Source organism: Pholcus phalangioides, unplaced genomic scaffold (assembly GCF_987345545.1).
Source record: "Pholcus phalangioides strain wild (caught in Gottingen) unplaced genomic scaffold, Ppha-v1.0 ptg000001l_1, whole genome shotgun sequence".
In the NCBI taxonomy this organism is placed as follows: Eukaryota; Metazoa; Arthropoda; class Arachnida; order Araneae; family Pholcidae; genus Pholcus; species Pholcus phalangioides.
In genome coordinates this window covers 17914060-17928358 of record NW_028301594.1, presented here as the reverse complement: position 1 = coordinate 17928358, position 14299 = coordinate 17914060, and the positions used below count along the sequence as shown (strand labels likewise).

The 14299-nt window shown below is 37.2% G+C and overlaps 1 protein-coding gene across 1 annotated transcript; it reads right to left on the bottom strand.

Moving 5' to 3' along the window:
* Nucleotides 1-2250: 2250 nt before the first annotated feature.
* LOC149090003 (uncharacterized) lies at nucleotides 2251-13612 on the bottom strand. Its single transcript, XM_089231881.1, has 2 exons — nucleotides 11267-13612; nucleotides 2251-3874 (listed from the first exon to the last, which is right to left on the bottom strand). Exons 1-2 carry the CDS (start codon nucleotides 11686-11688, stop codon nucleotides 2896-2898), a joined length of 1401 nt encoding a protein of 466 aa, XP_089088007.1. The 5' UTR covers nucleotides 11689-13612; the 3' UTR covers nucleotides 2251-2895.
* Between the last annotated feature and the right edge of the window lie 687 nt (nucleotides 13613-14299).

Here is a 14299-nt window from a genome sequence, read left to right as displayed (position 1 = left end):
TCGGTAGGCCACTATCCTTCCTCTGTCGAACTCGGATACTTGATCAAAAGATGATCGCTGTTTTCTACGAGGCATAATTGATCGTTTTTTTGAAAAAATCACAAGAAAAACACAATTGCCGTACTTCAAATCGTCGAAATCTCCAAGCCTTAAATAGCGCTTTGAAGTGGCGCCACAGGCGCTCGTGATGTGCGTCTGCGCTGAAATTCTAATCATTTGCATATCTCACCTCCGCTAATGCATGTTGTAAATTTCATATTATTTGCATGCTTCCTTCAGGGTGTTGCATTTACGGTGGCCAGCAGTGTAGTTTTACGGCCCCTAATATTTGACGACCCGATGCGATCGCACCTTTCGCATCTGCCTAGAGGCATACTTCCAATCAGAAAAAGTATCCAAATAACGTGTAGAACTCATATATGTCATTCATGTTTTGTAGTTATCAAAATAAAGAAATTGACATTTTATATAGGCACCCTGTCATTAGAAATCCAGTAAGAAAGTTGTTGCCCTGTCTCTCCTGAGACAAACAATAAAACTTCCACGTTTTTAAGTGAAATATTCACCGAGACATATTTGAATTCAAGAATAGGAGATGAAAGTTGGAAAAAAAAACAATGATAAACGGACAAAGCTTTCCCTTCCCCCTCATTTAGGCTGTTTTTTCCTCATTTTTTAAATTCAAATATCTTAGTAAATATTACGCATTGTTTATTTCGGCCTCGGAAGAGACATGGCAACAACTTTCTTACTGGGTTTTTGAGAAGCAGGGTGTCTGTATAAAAAGAGTTAATTTTGTTTATATCTTAATAAGAATACAACCCCTTGCAACATGAACAACAAATCTGAGTTTTACACGTTATTTGAATGCTTTTTCTTATTGGAAGTATGCCTTTAGGATCAACGGTTCATCAGTAAAATGCAGAAAGTGGAATCAAGTGATCACCCTGTATAGTTTTACTTGCAAGACACAAATGCAGCTGTGTTTCTCAACTTTTCGGAACACAAAGACCGCTAAAATGTTTGATAATGTTTGGCGGACCAAACGCATGAGGAATATTTCTTCGAATAAGCACCACAGGATGAAAAAAAATACCGTATTTTCCTGCTCATAATCCACGAATTTTGTACGTTGGCAAAAACATCGGAATTTCTTAGTGTTAGTGCTTGTTGTATTATCCACTGCCTTTAATAGACATTTGAAAAATTAGTTTATAAATGTTTTTTAAAAGATTTATCGATGGTGCCTATTCGTACTTGTGAGTAAAAAAAAGACAGTTTTTCTAAAACAAAAGCGTGACTAGCTTGACCTTTCATTTCTTATGATTTTATTATTAATGAATGAAATTCGCCAATGCGTATTGCGTGCAGGAAATTACAGCAGGCCTACTACACTGTATCACCCTAATTTGCTAATTTGAAAACTTATTATTGTGGGAAAGGGACGTGGTAGACAAGGTCGATAAGATACTCGCCTAAAGTACCAAAGGATATTTAGAGGTGTCGCGAGTTCGATACCCGGTTCGTCCTGACACAGAGCCACAACAAAGGCATGTCCTACGATAACTTGCTTGGCGAAGCTGGGTAAGATAATTAAAGTTAAAGATGATAAAAAGTCTTTGTTGGACAAACCGCAAAAACCACAGCCAGCGTGAAGGAAATCCCGTACTTGTTCGGACATTTCAAAGGAAGACGCTCGTTCAATGGCCTTTGTATTGAAAGCCATAAAAATTATTGCTTCCCCCGACGCCCGAGACGAACGCGGATCCTGACAAAGACTTTTATTATCTTTAACTTTAATTATCTTACCCAGCGTCACCAAGCAAGATATCGTGGGACATGCCTCTACAGAAACGGCGACGAAACCACTTAGAGAAAAAGATTGTTACCATAGGGAGTCCCACGTCTAGAGGTTAGCGCGGCAGCCCCTCGGCGAGTATTGAAAACAAGGCTGCCATTCGGAATCGGCAGTAAATTGTAGGTCCCGGACTAACTAGCCCTCGCGTGCAGAAAATGACCGAGGTGCGACAAAAATGATCAAAATGATCAGTTATTATGGGAAAGTAGAACGACTTCAACTTTGCTACGAGATTCGAGTAGTTCATAATTCGAGTGAATTTCAGGAAAAGAATCAAACTCGTAACTCGAGGTACCACATGCATTTCCTGCCTTTGTCAAATCACTGAAGCAAATATAATATTAATCCCCATAAGCGCACAAATACGTTAATAACGATATACAGTCGTAACATCGGAAGACAATAAATTTTATTGACTATACACACTGTGCAAAAATTTAAAATGAAATCAATGAAAACTAAATTTGTGCTTCATCGAGCAACGAATTTAATCATGAAAAATATGTGTTGGCACAACAAAGAAGTTACAACCTGCAAATTATATAAATTCACTGGTTCAAATCAGGTGCGTACGTATTCTGCTAACTCTGAAGTGTATGAATATACATGCTACAAAACGAAATTGAATTTGAGAATACTGACACCGAGAAGAGTTACGTTCTATAGCCTTCGTCTCTTATGTATAAGCAACGTGCTTCTTTATTTAATGTGCGACAGGGTCGTTTTGTTTGTTATAGTACTTACAAAATCCAGTGTTTTATGCTTGTAACTGGAATTTCCATTGAATAAAATCCATTTGGTACGTACTTTGAGCTTTTTTTTTGCTATTCCTCGAACGAAATAAGCGGCACATTTTCCGGTGGCTCCGTCGTGTTTTCAAATGTCCTTTCCTCACAACTTCAACGAAGTTTCGCACAATGTCATTTTTACATTAAAGTCTAACCCTGAACTTATATTAGTGAAGGAAAATTTTTTAATGAAGAAGTGTATGATGTACAGCCATCAATTTTGGAATCCGAGTGGAGATTCCAATTACTTCAATTTTCCATCTCTTCGGGACTAGAGTTTCTGTCCGTTTCTGGAGTCCAGTGTTTCCTGGACGAAGGCGCCTCAGCTGCAGTCGGGACCGAAGCCCACGGCGTGATAGCCGGTGTTGTCGTGTCCTGCTGCCTCGGGTACTGTACGCCGCTCAAGCAAGACACGACCGGGAGATTCGGCCAGACGAAGCTAGTCGGCGAGTAAGGCAAGAGGATCTTGCCGCCAGAGATGAGGTTCATGGTCGGATAAAGATTCGGCGGCGTGAACAATGCGGACGAGAGATTCGAGTGGTTTTTGACGTAATAATACTTTTCGCAACCGATCAACAACCTAGAATTCATTTCGCTGGCAATTCTGGAAGATGACGGCGACGTGTCGAACGAGCTGTTCTCCCGAGCTTTCGCCGAACTTCTCGACGACGTCGTCGTTTCTTTCTCCTCTTTAGCGATGAGCTTGTCGATCGTGAAGTTCGCGGCTTTAGGTGTGAGCGGTGACGTGCTCTTCGATCTCTGAGAGGAGTGGTCACCCTCGTGAACATCGGTGTCGCATCGACTGACCGAATTGCTGCTGTCATTATCCGTGACATACACGCTTTCGTCAGCCACGCGGGAATTGGTCGTGACGATGACTCCCGGTCGATTCAAGTCCATGGCGTCGTCACAAGAATACGGGCCAGCTGATCGCGCCAGTTTCGACAAGGCTCGAGATTTCCGACTTGAACTTTTGCTGTTTGGGTCGGCATTCGATCTGTTGCTGCTGCCGTTGTGACATGACCTGATGATTTGTTTGCTTCTCCTCTTACGCCTTCTGAAATTACCGTTTTCGAACATCTCTTCGCCGTTTGTTTGTAAAGTCCAGTAACTGCCTTTGCCAGGTTTGCCCTTTTCCCTCGGGACCTTGACGAAGCAGTCATTGAGGCTGAGATTATGTCGTATAGAGTTTTGCCATCCTTGCTTATTGTCGTGGTAATATGGAAACCTGGAGAGAGAGAGAGAAATATAAATTAATACATGTATATAATAGATCAGGATCTCTACCATGAAAGATCACGAGATAGCAATAGTTAATGGAGTACCACCCTCTAAAAGCTGTCAGAAGGAAAATAAAATTATTCGAAATTCGGGATATATTAAAATCATCATAAAAGAAAAATGAAAAATCGCTGATAAAAGAACTTGTTGGTATAACTGCATCAACCCTTTAAGCGGCGCAGCAGAAATTACTAAACCCCCTATAAAATGACATCTTTTTTAATGAAGTAGGCTTTCTTCCGATTTTCAGCAGGTGGAAAGACAGCGATACAGAAAAAAGTGTTTCATTGGGAAATAACCTTTACAAAATATCTGAGCTTGTCAATGCTAAAATAAGAAGCTTTTAAGGAGACGAGATATCTCGTCAGTGCCAGGGTTAATGTTATGTGCATTTATTAGATAGCCTTCATTGTCGGAAAGTCGGCAATCATCATTTTCTGCTCAAGTTATGAACTTTTCCAAACTTTAAATAATGCAGTTGAAAATTTCCAAAAAATGGCTGGACTAAATGTATTGCCCGACATGCACGGGCATGTTAAAATTTAGACCAGGCATGTATTTTTTTTTTCGACCACATGCCCGGCGCAGGCATATAAAAAAAATAAAAAATTAACATTTTCGGTTTTTTTTTTCTAATTATTTCATTGACGATATGATGCAAGTGTTCCAACCACATGCGTGAAATTTCACAGAAATGCTTTCTTTGGAAGCCATAATGCCATAGGCGTAAGCAGAATTTTCTCAGGGGGCTTCAATTCTTTTTCTTCTCGGGGGGGGGGGGGTGTTACGTTTTTTCCCTGCAAAATAACGCTATAATCTCGGCTTGAGGGGGAGGGTTAGAACCCCAGCACCCCCCCCCTCCCCTTTGCATACGCCAATGCATAATGCAAATGTGTAATCAACGTCTTTTGACCTATTCTTGCGTTCCTAACATTTAACATGGGCTCTCATATAATGCAACTGGGCTCTTTTTCTTCACTTGTGATACCTTCAGAGCAGCAATGTGCGAACGAAAGACATTTGTAAAAAATTACTCCCAAACATTTTTTGTCCGTCACAAGGATAAATTATAATGCCTTGAACATTGATGAATGAGCTAGAATTCTATTCACTTTCTTCGTACCGATAATTTTTGTATGGAAGAGAAATGCACATAGATATCGCTTGAGATGTCTGCTGCCATCTACTATATAAAAGCTAAATATAAAGCTATCTTTTATAAGTGTTAAAGTAAAATGGTTGTTGATTTTAAACAGATGTGCCGTATCGAAATTAACAACACGTGTATGAAACTATTTTTATTTTTATGCCTCATACCAGTGTAAATTTTATGTGCCGAAATAGCGGTTAGTACAAATTATTGCATTCCGTTTCGACAAATACCGTTATAGCGAAAAAAATCTCATTTTAAAGAACACTTTTTCTAATCCCCAAATAAGTTTACAGAGGAACCATGCGAAAGCCTGGAATTCCTTTATAACGAAATTTCGTTATAACGAAGTGATTTCTCCTGTCTCTTGGAGTTCGTTAAAACGGGATTCGACTATATAGTGATTAATATTATACAACGAATTATAAAGAGTACAATACAATGTATACCGGTTTGCAGCACAAAAATGAAAGTTATATATAGTTTATATATAATATACTAGATGTTGTGTGTTCATTTTTTCGCACACAAGCTGCACATGCATCAACACTACCATTTTATTTTAAGATTCACAACAGATAGTATGATTTTACAAAAAAAGTGTTGTGTAGCTGGGGTCCTTACTTAATGCTGTTTCTCACATTTATAATAGCTCGGTACTTATCTAAATATGAAATACAGTCGAATCCCGTTATAGCGAACTACAAGAGACCGAAGAAATCACTTCGCTAGATTGAAATTTCGTTATCAAGGAATTCCATGTTTTTGCACTGTTCTTATGTAAACGTATCCGAAGGATTAGAAAAGTGTTCGTTAAAACGAGAATTTTGCTATAATGGTATTCGTTAATACGGGATTCGACTGTATTATCCGTCACAAGGCCGTGAAATTTTACTCCTCACATATTTTCTCTCTCTTTCTCTCGTCGGTTTGCAAATTATTTTTCCCATTCATGTGATTTCGCCAGGATGTGTTGTTCACTTGGTTGCAGCGGTCTGCAACAAGAAAAAAGTTGAAGAACACTGAACTAAACCATGCAAGGTCCAGCCTCTTGTGCCAATTTTATTAATTGCCTTATAATTCGACATTATAATGTCCTCGGAACATTATTTTTTCCCGATTCTCCCCCCCCCCCCCCACTGTTTTTATCAGTGAATTAGAGATATTTTTCCCGGCTTTTATGAGGATTTGCCCCGGCTTTTCAGTCGCATGATCTGGCCAACCCTATCCTAGGCTCGCGCCTGTCCAAGTCCGGTCCTGCACTGTAAATCGGCTACGATTCTATAAGCGAGGTGAACTGTAATGTCTGTTCCGACAACAACAGCGCAGAAAATTATAATCAAACGCTTGACTAACTTTAGATTTTTAATTGGTGACCACATTCCTTTGGAACTTTCGTATTTCTTTCGAAACCTCGATTATTTAAAAGAATATAAGCTTTACATGATTCCAGATATTTTTAATGTAAATAAATCAATTTCTTTAAAGAAAATTGCAAGTAAATCCAGCAGTAATATCTTTCGGGCATATGAAATATTGATTTAGGCATCTGCTATTTTAGGTCACTCTACAGGGCATGTAAATTTTTGGAGACTTATTTCTCCATCCCTGATTCATAACAAAATTCATTTTATCGTAACTGTTTTTATGTGCGTGTGTGTGACCCCTAAAAGATAAAATTTTTATCAAGCTGTTCAATTGGGCTATTGTGATTCGAGGAGATGTAGAGATTTTTTTTGGAGAGAAATAGATTATTATAGGGTTATGCTTGTGATAATTACTGTATCCCCGTAAAGAAGAAAAAATAAGAGTATCTTTTATGCCAGATACCAAAATATTTCTAAATACTATCAGTTGTAAATAGAGATACACACATAATCTACCACATTTTAAATAATAGCAATGCTCCTATAAGCATATACTTCTGATATTCTATCAAATCATACGTAACTGTTTTCCGTGAATGTATTGGGGGCAACGTATCGAAATTATCTAGCGATAATACTGTAATTTTCCATATGCAATCCGTAGATCTTACGTGAGGAAGAAACATCTAAATTTCTTAGTCCGTAATGGACCGCAGTGTATTATCGGCAGCAGTTTTTTTTTAAAGAGAGATTGTAATAAAAATAAATATTTAAAAAATATATAAACAAACAAAAGCAATTTTTTTTATATCGAAGGTCATACAGACACGAGTAAAATGGCCAGGGTCGTAACCATTACTTTTGCAGCCCGGAGTAAACATGATTCAGCCACCCGGCGCAAACATTATTTTGCCACCCCCTGCAACTTTGAAGTTCGATAATTTTATAACACGGTGTTCTTTGTTCCTACCTAAAACTGCCGCCCCACTAAATTTTGCCGCTCGGGATTACCGGACAGTTACCCACCCCCTTGCCCCCTCTATTTCCAGCCCTGTGCTTATTATTAACCAAAAACTCTTTCCATTTCTTACGATTTGAACAGTGAAGATATAGATTCTCTTTAGACAGTGGTTTTCAAACTTTCGTTGTCCCGCGGCTTCCTTGCCCAATTCAGAGTTCATCTGTAGAATATTTTAGTAGATATTTTTTCACGAGCTTGTAAAAGAACCACTTCAAATCATAAACAAGCGCAAAAATCAATATCTCCAGCTCGCCGCGAAGCTCCTGACGAAGGCGGACAATGCCCCTGGGAGCCTCGACTCACTCTTTGAGAAACACTGTCCTTACAAATTTCTATAGGCAGATTATACGCCACCGTGAATTATATGTAACAAATTACGATCCATACAAAAAGAAGCACGAATATTTTTAATTGATAGTAACATGAGAGCAACGCCATAAACTCTATTTAGAAGACTTTAGTGTCGCTACCGTCTTAAGAGTATCATGGGCCCCCGGGCCAAGTGGTTTTTCGGAGGCCCTACCTGGTAAACCCTAGAAAATTTCAACAGGATCTCATTTTTGTGAGGTCCCTCTTCTCTTGAGGCCCGGATGAGCCCATGCGTTAAGATGGCACTGGTCTCTACTACTTTTAGTGAAGAAAGTAAACTCTTTAAAACTATACTGTACACATGCAGAAAATGTTTCATGGGAAAAAAGTATCTGCTCTGATAACGTATCTTTCTCACAGGATATTTTCGAGTTCATACCCGCATCTTGCTGATAAACGTTCTGTAATTACGTTTCCTATAAAATAAACCAATACAAAATGATTCTCCAGAAACCTCCTATGGTTCCTGTCGTATATAGGCGGAGATAGACATGAAAATCTGGGGGGGGGGGGAGGGGCGGGGGACATGATAATGATGATGTCAATTCATATATTCGCATATACATTAGATCAGTAGTCTCCAACTTTGATGCTGGGGGGGGGCACCTCCAACCCCCCCCCCCCCCTATCTCCGCTTGGCCATCGTATATATTTTGAGGATAAAAACTGTTCTTCATTCAAAAATGAACCTATATAACATACATTGAGCATATGATAGACTTAAATATGTGGCGAATGCTCCGGGCCGTAAACTATTGGGGAGGGGGGGGGGGTGAGGTTCCTCCTACCTTTTAACATGGTAAAAAATCTTTATTATATAGAATTATTATTTAAAATATTTATCCATTGATATATTTCAAATTTTCACCACGTGTATTTGATTATGTATACTAGCCTATACCGGGGGTGCAAAATTTTACGTTTTCCAATACTTGTTTTTTCACAAATTTTTGAAGGAAAAAAATGCTTAAAAAGCAGTTTTCACACGAATGATGAACAATAACATGACACCAATAAAATTGATTCAAAATAAAGAAAACTGTTCTGTTCATAAAATTATGAAAAAGATTGAGATATTATATATACAACTCAATCTCATTCAAAATTAATTATAAATTTAAGAAAATTAAATTAAAAATAAAATTTTATAATCCAAGTACTCATGAATAGATCTCAAATCTTTTTTGTCATTTTATGAGCTGAATCAATTTTTATTCAATTTTATTGATGTCATGTTATTTCATCACGCGCGCAAGCTGTTGCCAATGCGGTTTTTTTTTTTCTTTTTTAAAAATTTGTAAAAACTTAAGTATTATAGATATGTAAAATTTTGTACTGGCATAAGATAACATATACAATCAAATATATGTGGTAAAAATTTGAAATAAATCAATGGATAAATAACATGTTTTATAATATTTCTACGTAGGAAAGTTAAAAGGTGGAAGAGCTCCCGTAACGGATATAAAAAACGGAATTAAAACTCATCGACTACGTATTGAGCTACCTACATCAAGGAAAAACGCTTCCATTGAATAATTCGAATTTGAGGACTAAGTCCGAACGTGATTCTGGTCTTACGTTGGCCCTCAAGTCAGAATTTTTCACAGGTCCCTCTATAGTAAAGTTATATTTTGTAAAAAAAATTCATCCCGTGTTCCCAACCTGAAAAAATTCATGAAAATCTCTGGTTCACATATTAAAGTTCAACTGAAAAAACACTCATTCACCCAATTAATTTGTTTAATGAAGTTTTTGCTCAGAATAAAAGTTATGAAATTATGTGCTACACATAAGTTACAAGAAAAAACTATTACCAACCCCTCAAAAAAATCACTTCCTTGAAAAAAATTTCTCTTTTAGCTTATATTTTTTTCTGTCTTCATTTTCATTTACTATATCGTTAATGATAACTTGTGGGGGAAAAAAAATACAGATTATGTAATGATGTAAATGCACCGGTGTCGTGCTCTGTGCGACAGTACTTTGAGCGACCAAATTCTTCTTCATTCTTTACTCAAACAACGGAGGTCTTTTTTCTTGGGATATCTTTTCGATAACAGAGAAATCTTGTCGCTAGATTTGGATATCCCCACCCCAGCCGCTATCGGAAGCAGAATTTTTATACTGAAATAATTCGATTTACGGAAATTATGCCTGCGAGTGGTTATAAAAATCCACAGTGTATATATATATATATATATATATATATATATATATATATATATATATATATATATATATATATATATATATATATATATAAAAGTTTGAAAAAGAAAATACTCGACAATAGAGGAATTTGCTCTTTTACACACGAACTGAAAGGAGAACAATCACTGGCAATTATAGTATCATCTGATAAGGGCTGGTCCTCTATTGTCGAAGTGTAGAATAGAAAAGGATTTTGTCGCTGGGAGCACTACGATATTTATCTTGGTCGCACAGAGCACGTTTTTTCCTTGGTCGCTCGGAGCAAAGCATGTAACCGATCGGATAAATACTTTTGCCTCTATTAGAATGAATTCAAAAAACTGAATTCAATTTATTCCAGTTTAAAATAATAAAACTTCGTAAAAGATCTTTAGAGAATATAATTGAAATAAAGATGTTTAATGTAAGGAAAGGTGGATAAACTGCACTCATATAGATATGCTATGCATCAAATACTAAATAATTTTGGTGTTCGTGTTGTGTTAACGAAACTGAAGCTTCAAAAATAATTAAATTATTTTGTTTCGTACATCAGAATTTTTAATAATATTTTATGCATTTTCAATTTTTAAAAAAATTATAATTTATTGCACATTTTCTAATGACAGAGTTATATTTACCACATATGGTAAGAATATCATAAAATTTAAAATATTGAAAAAAAAATTTTTTTTTTTGGAACTGATATCTAGGCTTGATATGATTTCTTTTGTCACTAATGACAGTGCATTTGTGATTTGTTGTTGTGTAGGAGTATTGTTATGAGGATGATAATATTTAATAATTTATATTTGATAGTTCATAAGGTTCTTTTACAATATTTATTTTAAAATCCCTTAACTTATATATAATTTCACTAGCCCATTATAAACGATAACAACAGTGAAAAGTTAATCATTTTCATAAATAAATAAGATTAATTCTTCTGAATATACGCGTGTAGCTTTCCAAACAATTTTCAGAATAACAATCGCTTTCGAACATTATTTTTTAATGTATGATTTATATTTGCTAATTGTATTGCTGAACAACACATGAATTTTTCAAGTCGAATTAGCATGTAGATGCTGTTAGAAAATTGCACTATAAATTTTCATCAAAATTTCAACCTAAACAGCTGGTTATGATATTGATTTCATAACATTCTTTTCCACCATATAATTATGTGCAAATATTCGGCACAATGTAAAGATACAAAAGAGAGAGAGAGAAACTCACCTGTCCATGATGAACTTGTAAATCCCGTCCAGCGTGATCTTGTTGTCCGGAGAGCTCCTAATAGCCATCGCTATCAGGGCTATATAGGAATAAGGAGGTTTCTGAGGCGGTGGGTCCGTCCTACGATGGTGGTGGTGGTGGTGATGGTCACTCAACGGCTGAACACTGACCGCTTGTTGACTCGTTACGACTGGTGCCAGCACCCGGCTCATATCAAAAGCCGTCAACGGCCTGAAAGTTGTTGCACCGGCGGCAGTCGCGGCGTTCGTCGTTGCACCGTCGATCCGCCTAGCCTGGTTCGAAGTGGCGTATAGCATGCCAGGTGTGTACATAAAGTTCCTCGGGTCGGTAAAAAGTCCAAGATAACGGTTCGTCAAATTCGCCATTTTCTGTCTCCTCGATAATGAGTCCGTGAAGTCCATATGAGGTGAATGTGAAACAGTGTCCGTATTTCAACGACGAAGGTCAAAATAAGGGATAGAGAGAGAACGAGTAAAAAAACACAAAAACTGTTTCCAAGATAAAAGCCGTGATTTTTCTCTCAACTTCTTTTTCCTCGTATAAGTTTCGCTCAAATATTATTCAACTCAACGTCAATATTTACCGAAAAAGTGAGTAATACCTTCCTTTAACACTGATACGGAGGGATATCAAACGCTTTATCGGCACAGACCATCTGCTTACAAATGCTTATCAGTAAACATGTCCCTTGGAATAATTACGAATTTCTTCAAAATCCTTTCCATATATTGTGTAAACGAAAAATATCCGACGCTTCCGTCCACAAACATTCAAACACAAAAGATTTCTCTAACGATTATAATATGATTCCGAAAAATCGGTCTCACGCATAAAATATTTACCCCGGCACGAAAATATACAATCGGGCATTTAAACATTTCCAAGCACTTCTTTTGTTATTCTAAAAATTTCTTATCTGTTTTTTTTTTTTCTTTTTCGAGAATAATCTTGTATCCGGGCCTATCTTTGCTATGATAGGTAGAACAGAAGATAAATATAGAATAAACAAAATAAAAATAAAATCTTCACCATAAGGTTTTTAACAAGACTTTTACGAGTCAACAAAGCGCGACAGATAAGCCGGGACAATTGCAGTCACTGATAGACTTCAAGATGAAATAATGTATCAACGATCTGGCTTTCTCTCTTTTGCATGATGGGAAAAATAGAATCTTTTTCTCTGATTCTTCTCAAATTTCTCAGATAACAGGATACAAGCAGCAGCAGCAGCAAGCTGTACGAAATCAGATTCAAAAAGATAACATCGTAAATTCAAATCACCAAAAAGTAAATATTCATATTCGATTCCAATTTTTTTATTCCTCTCGGATGAATTTTTTTTTTTTAGGAATTTTTTTTTTCTCACTGATTTCACTTCAACACTCGAACACAGAATCCCGGATAGAAGTCTTTGTCAATTGGCTTTTATAGGTTCCGGTTGGATGAGGAATGGCATGTTCCAGAAGAATCTCATTCTCCACAGTTCTCTCTCTCTCTTTCTCTCTCTCACTCAAGAAACAACTTTCCATGTTACTCAATTCTTTGTTCGTGTTGGTGTGAAATTACTATACTATATACTAGGAGAAAAGTGAGAAGGAGTGAAACAAACTTCGCTTGTATGGTTGGGCAACCTCTCTCCAAATGTCCCCGGGGCTCCCACGGAGAGAAGAAGCTTTTCCCGGGACTTTTCCGCAGTATTTTGAGATTCAACAAAGGACGGAGACGTAAAATAAACGGTGAGATGACCCGGAGGTGCCGACGTGTGTTTCCATTCGCACGGTGGAACTTTTGCTACAAAAACATATCAAGTCTCATTTTGATTAACTCTTGGCCCCTTGCGCTTCTCCACTCCCTCTCTCTCACATCCTCTCTTGTTATAAATATATATATATATATATTCTCTTTGGTCGAAACTAGAAGAAAGGCGAAGGTATAGTGAATCGAATGGTATGGATGTGCCGTCGTCACTGTCTTGGGAGCAAAAGAACAAGAAGGGAAAACACTTCGTCTCCTGAGGTGATCTTCTCCTTCTCTGTACTTTTCCTTTCTTGGACAGCTCACAATGAATACAATATCCTTCGATTCTCTCTCTCACACACACACGAAAGTCCAAAAAAAAAAGGCCAATAATAACATGCAATATTTTGTATCGAAGTTTCGAAAAGTTCACGGAATTCACGGGTAAAAAAAAAAAAAAAAAATCGAATACACAATTAGTCTCGGACGAAACTATTTCATTAAAATGTCTGAAATTTCACGCGGACAGCCTCGACAATCCGGGACGCGTGCGTGTGCCCGTCCGCTCTTTTTAACTATAGTCTTTTAAATGAGTGAGAGGATTTCTCCTCATCTCTTTACAGAAAAGAGAAGAAGAAGAGCCCACATATTTTTCTAAAGTTTTTTTCTTTTTTGTCCATTTTTTTCCCTCGCCATCAAGAACCAAAGGGAGGTTTCAGTAAAAAAAAATAACATGTAATAATAATAAAAACCCGAGTGTGAAGATTGGGAATGTAGTAGGGGAGGAGTTGAGTAGGATTTTTTGTTGAATGTTGTGTCCTTTTGGTTGTTTTGCTAGGGCTAGAGTGTTTTTACTTCTCTCTCTCTCTCTCTAGATTTTTTTTTTTTTTTTACTATTTTGTGGCCTACACCCTCCCTCATGCCTTCTCAATAAAAACGTTATCCAAAGTACAAACAACCGCGAGTTGCGCTAGTGTTATGTCGGTGGAAAAAGAATATATAATAATAATAATAAAAAAAACTAGGAATAAGGGAGTTCAGCCCACACACGTCAATTAGACGTTCACGTCGCGGTGACGACCGCCGGCTGTGTCCAATCAGCAAGCGCGAACAAGTTTTATTTATAAAACCCTAACTGCTCATTATACTTGTGGCCCACCCAAGCAGGACCTGGCAGCGCCCCCAATAGTTACTTTCTTTACACGGACGCGGCCGCAACGTCCTATTCCTTCAATTTTTTTTTTGCAATTTCCACTTTTATTTTATTTCGCTTTT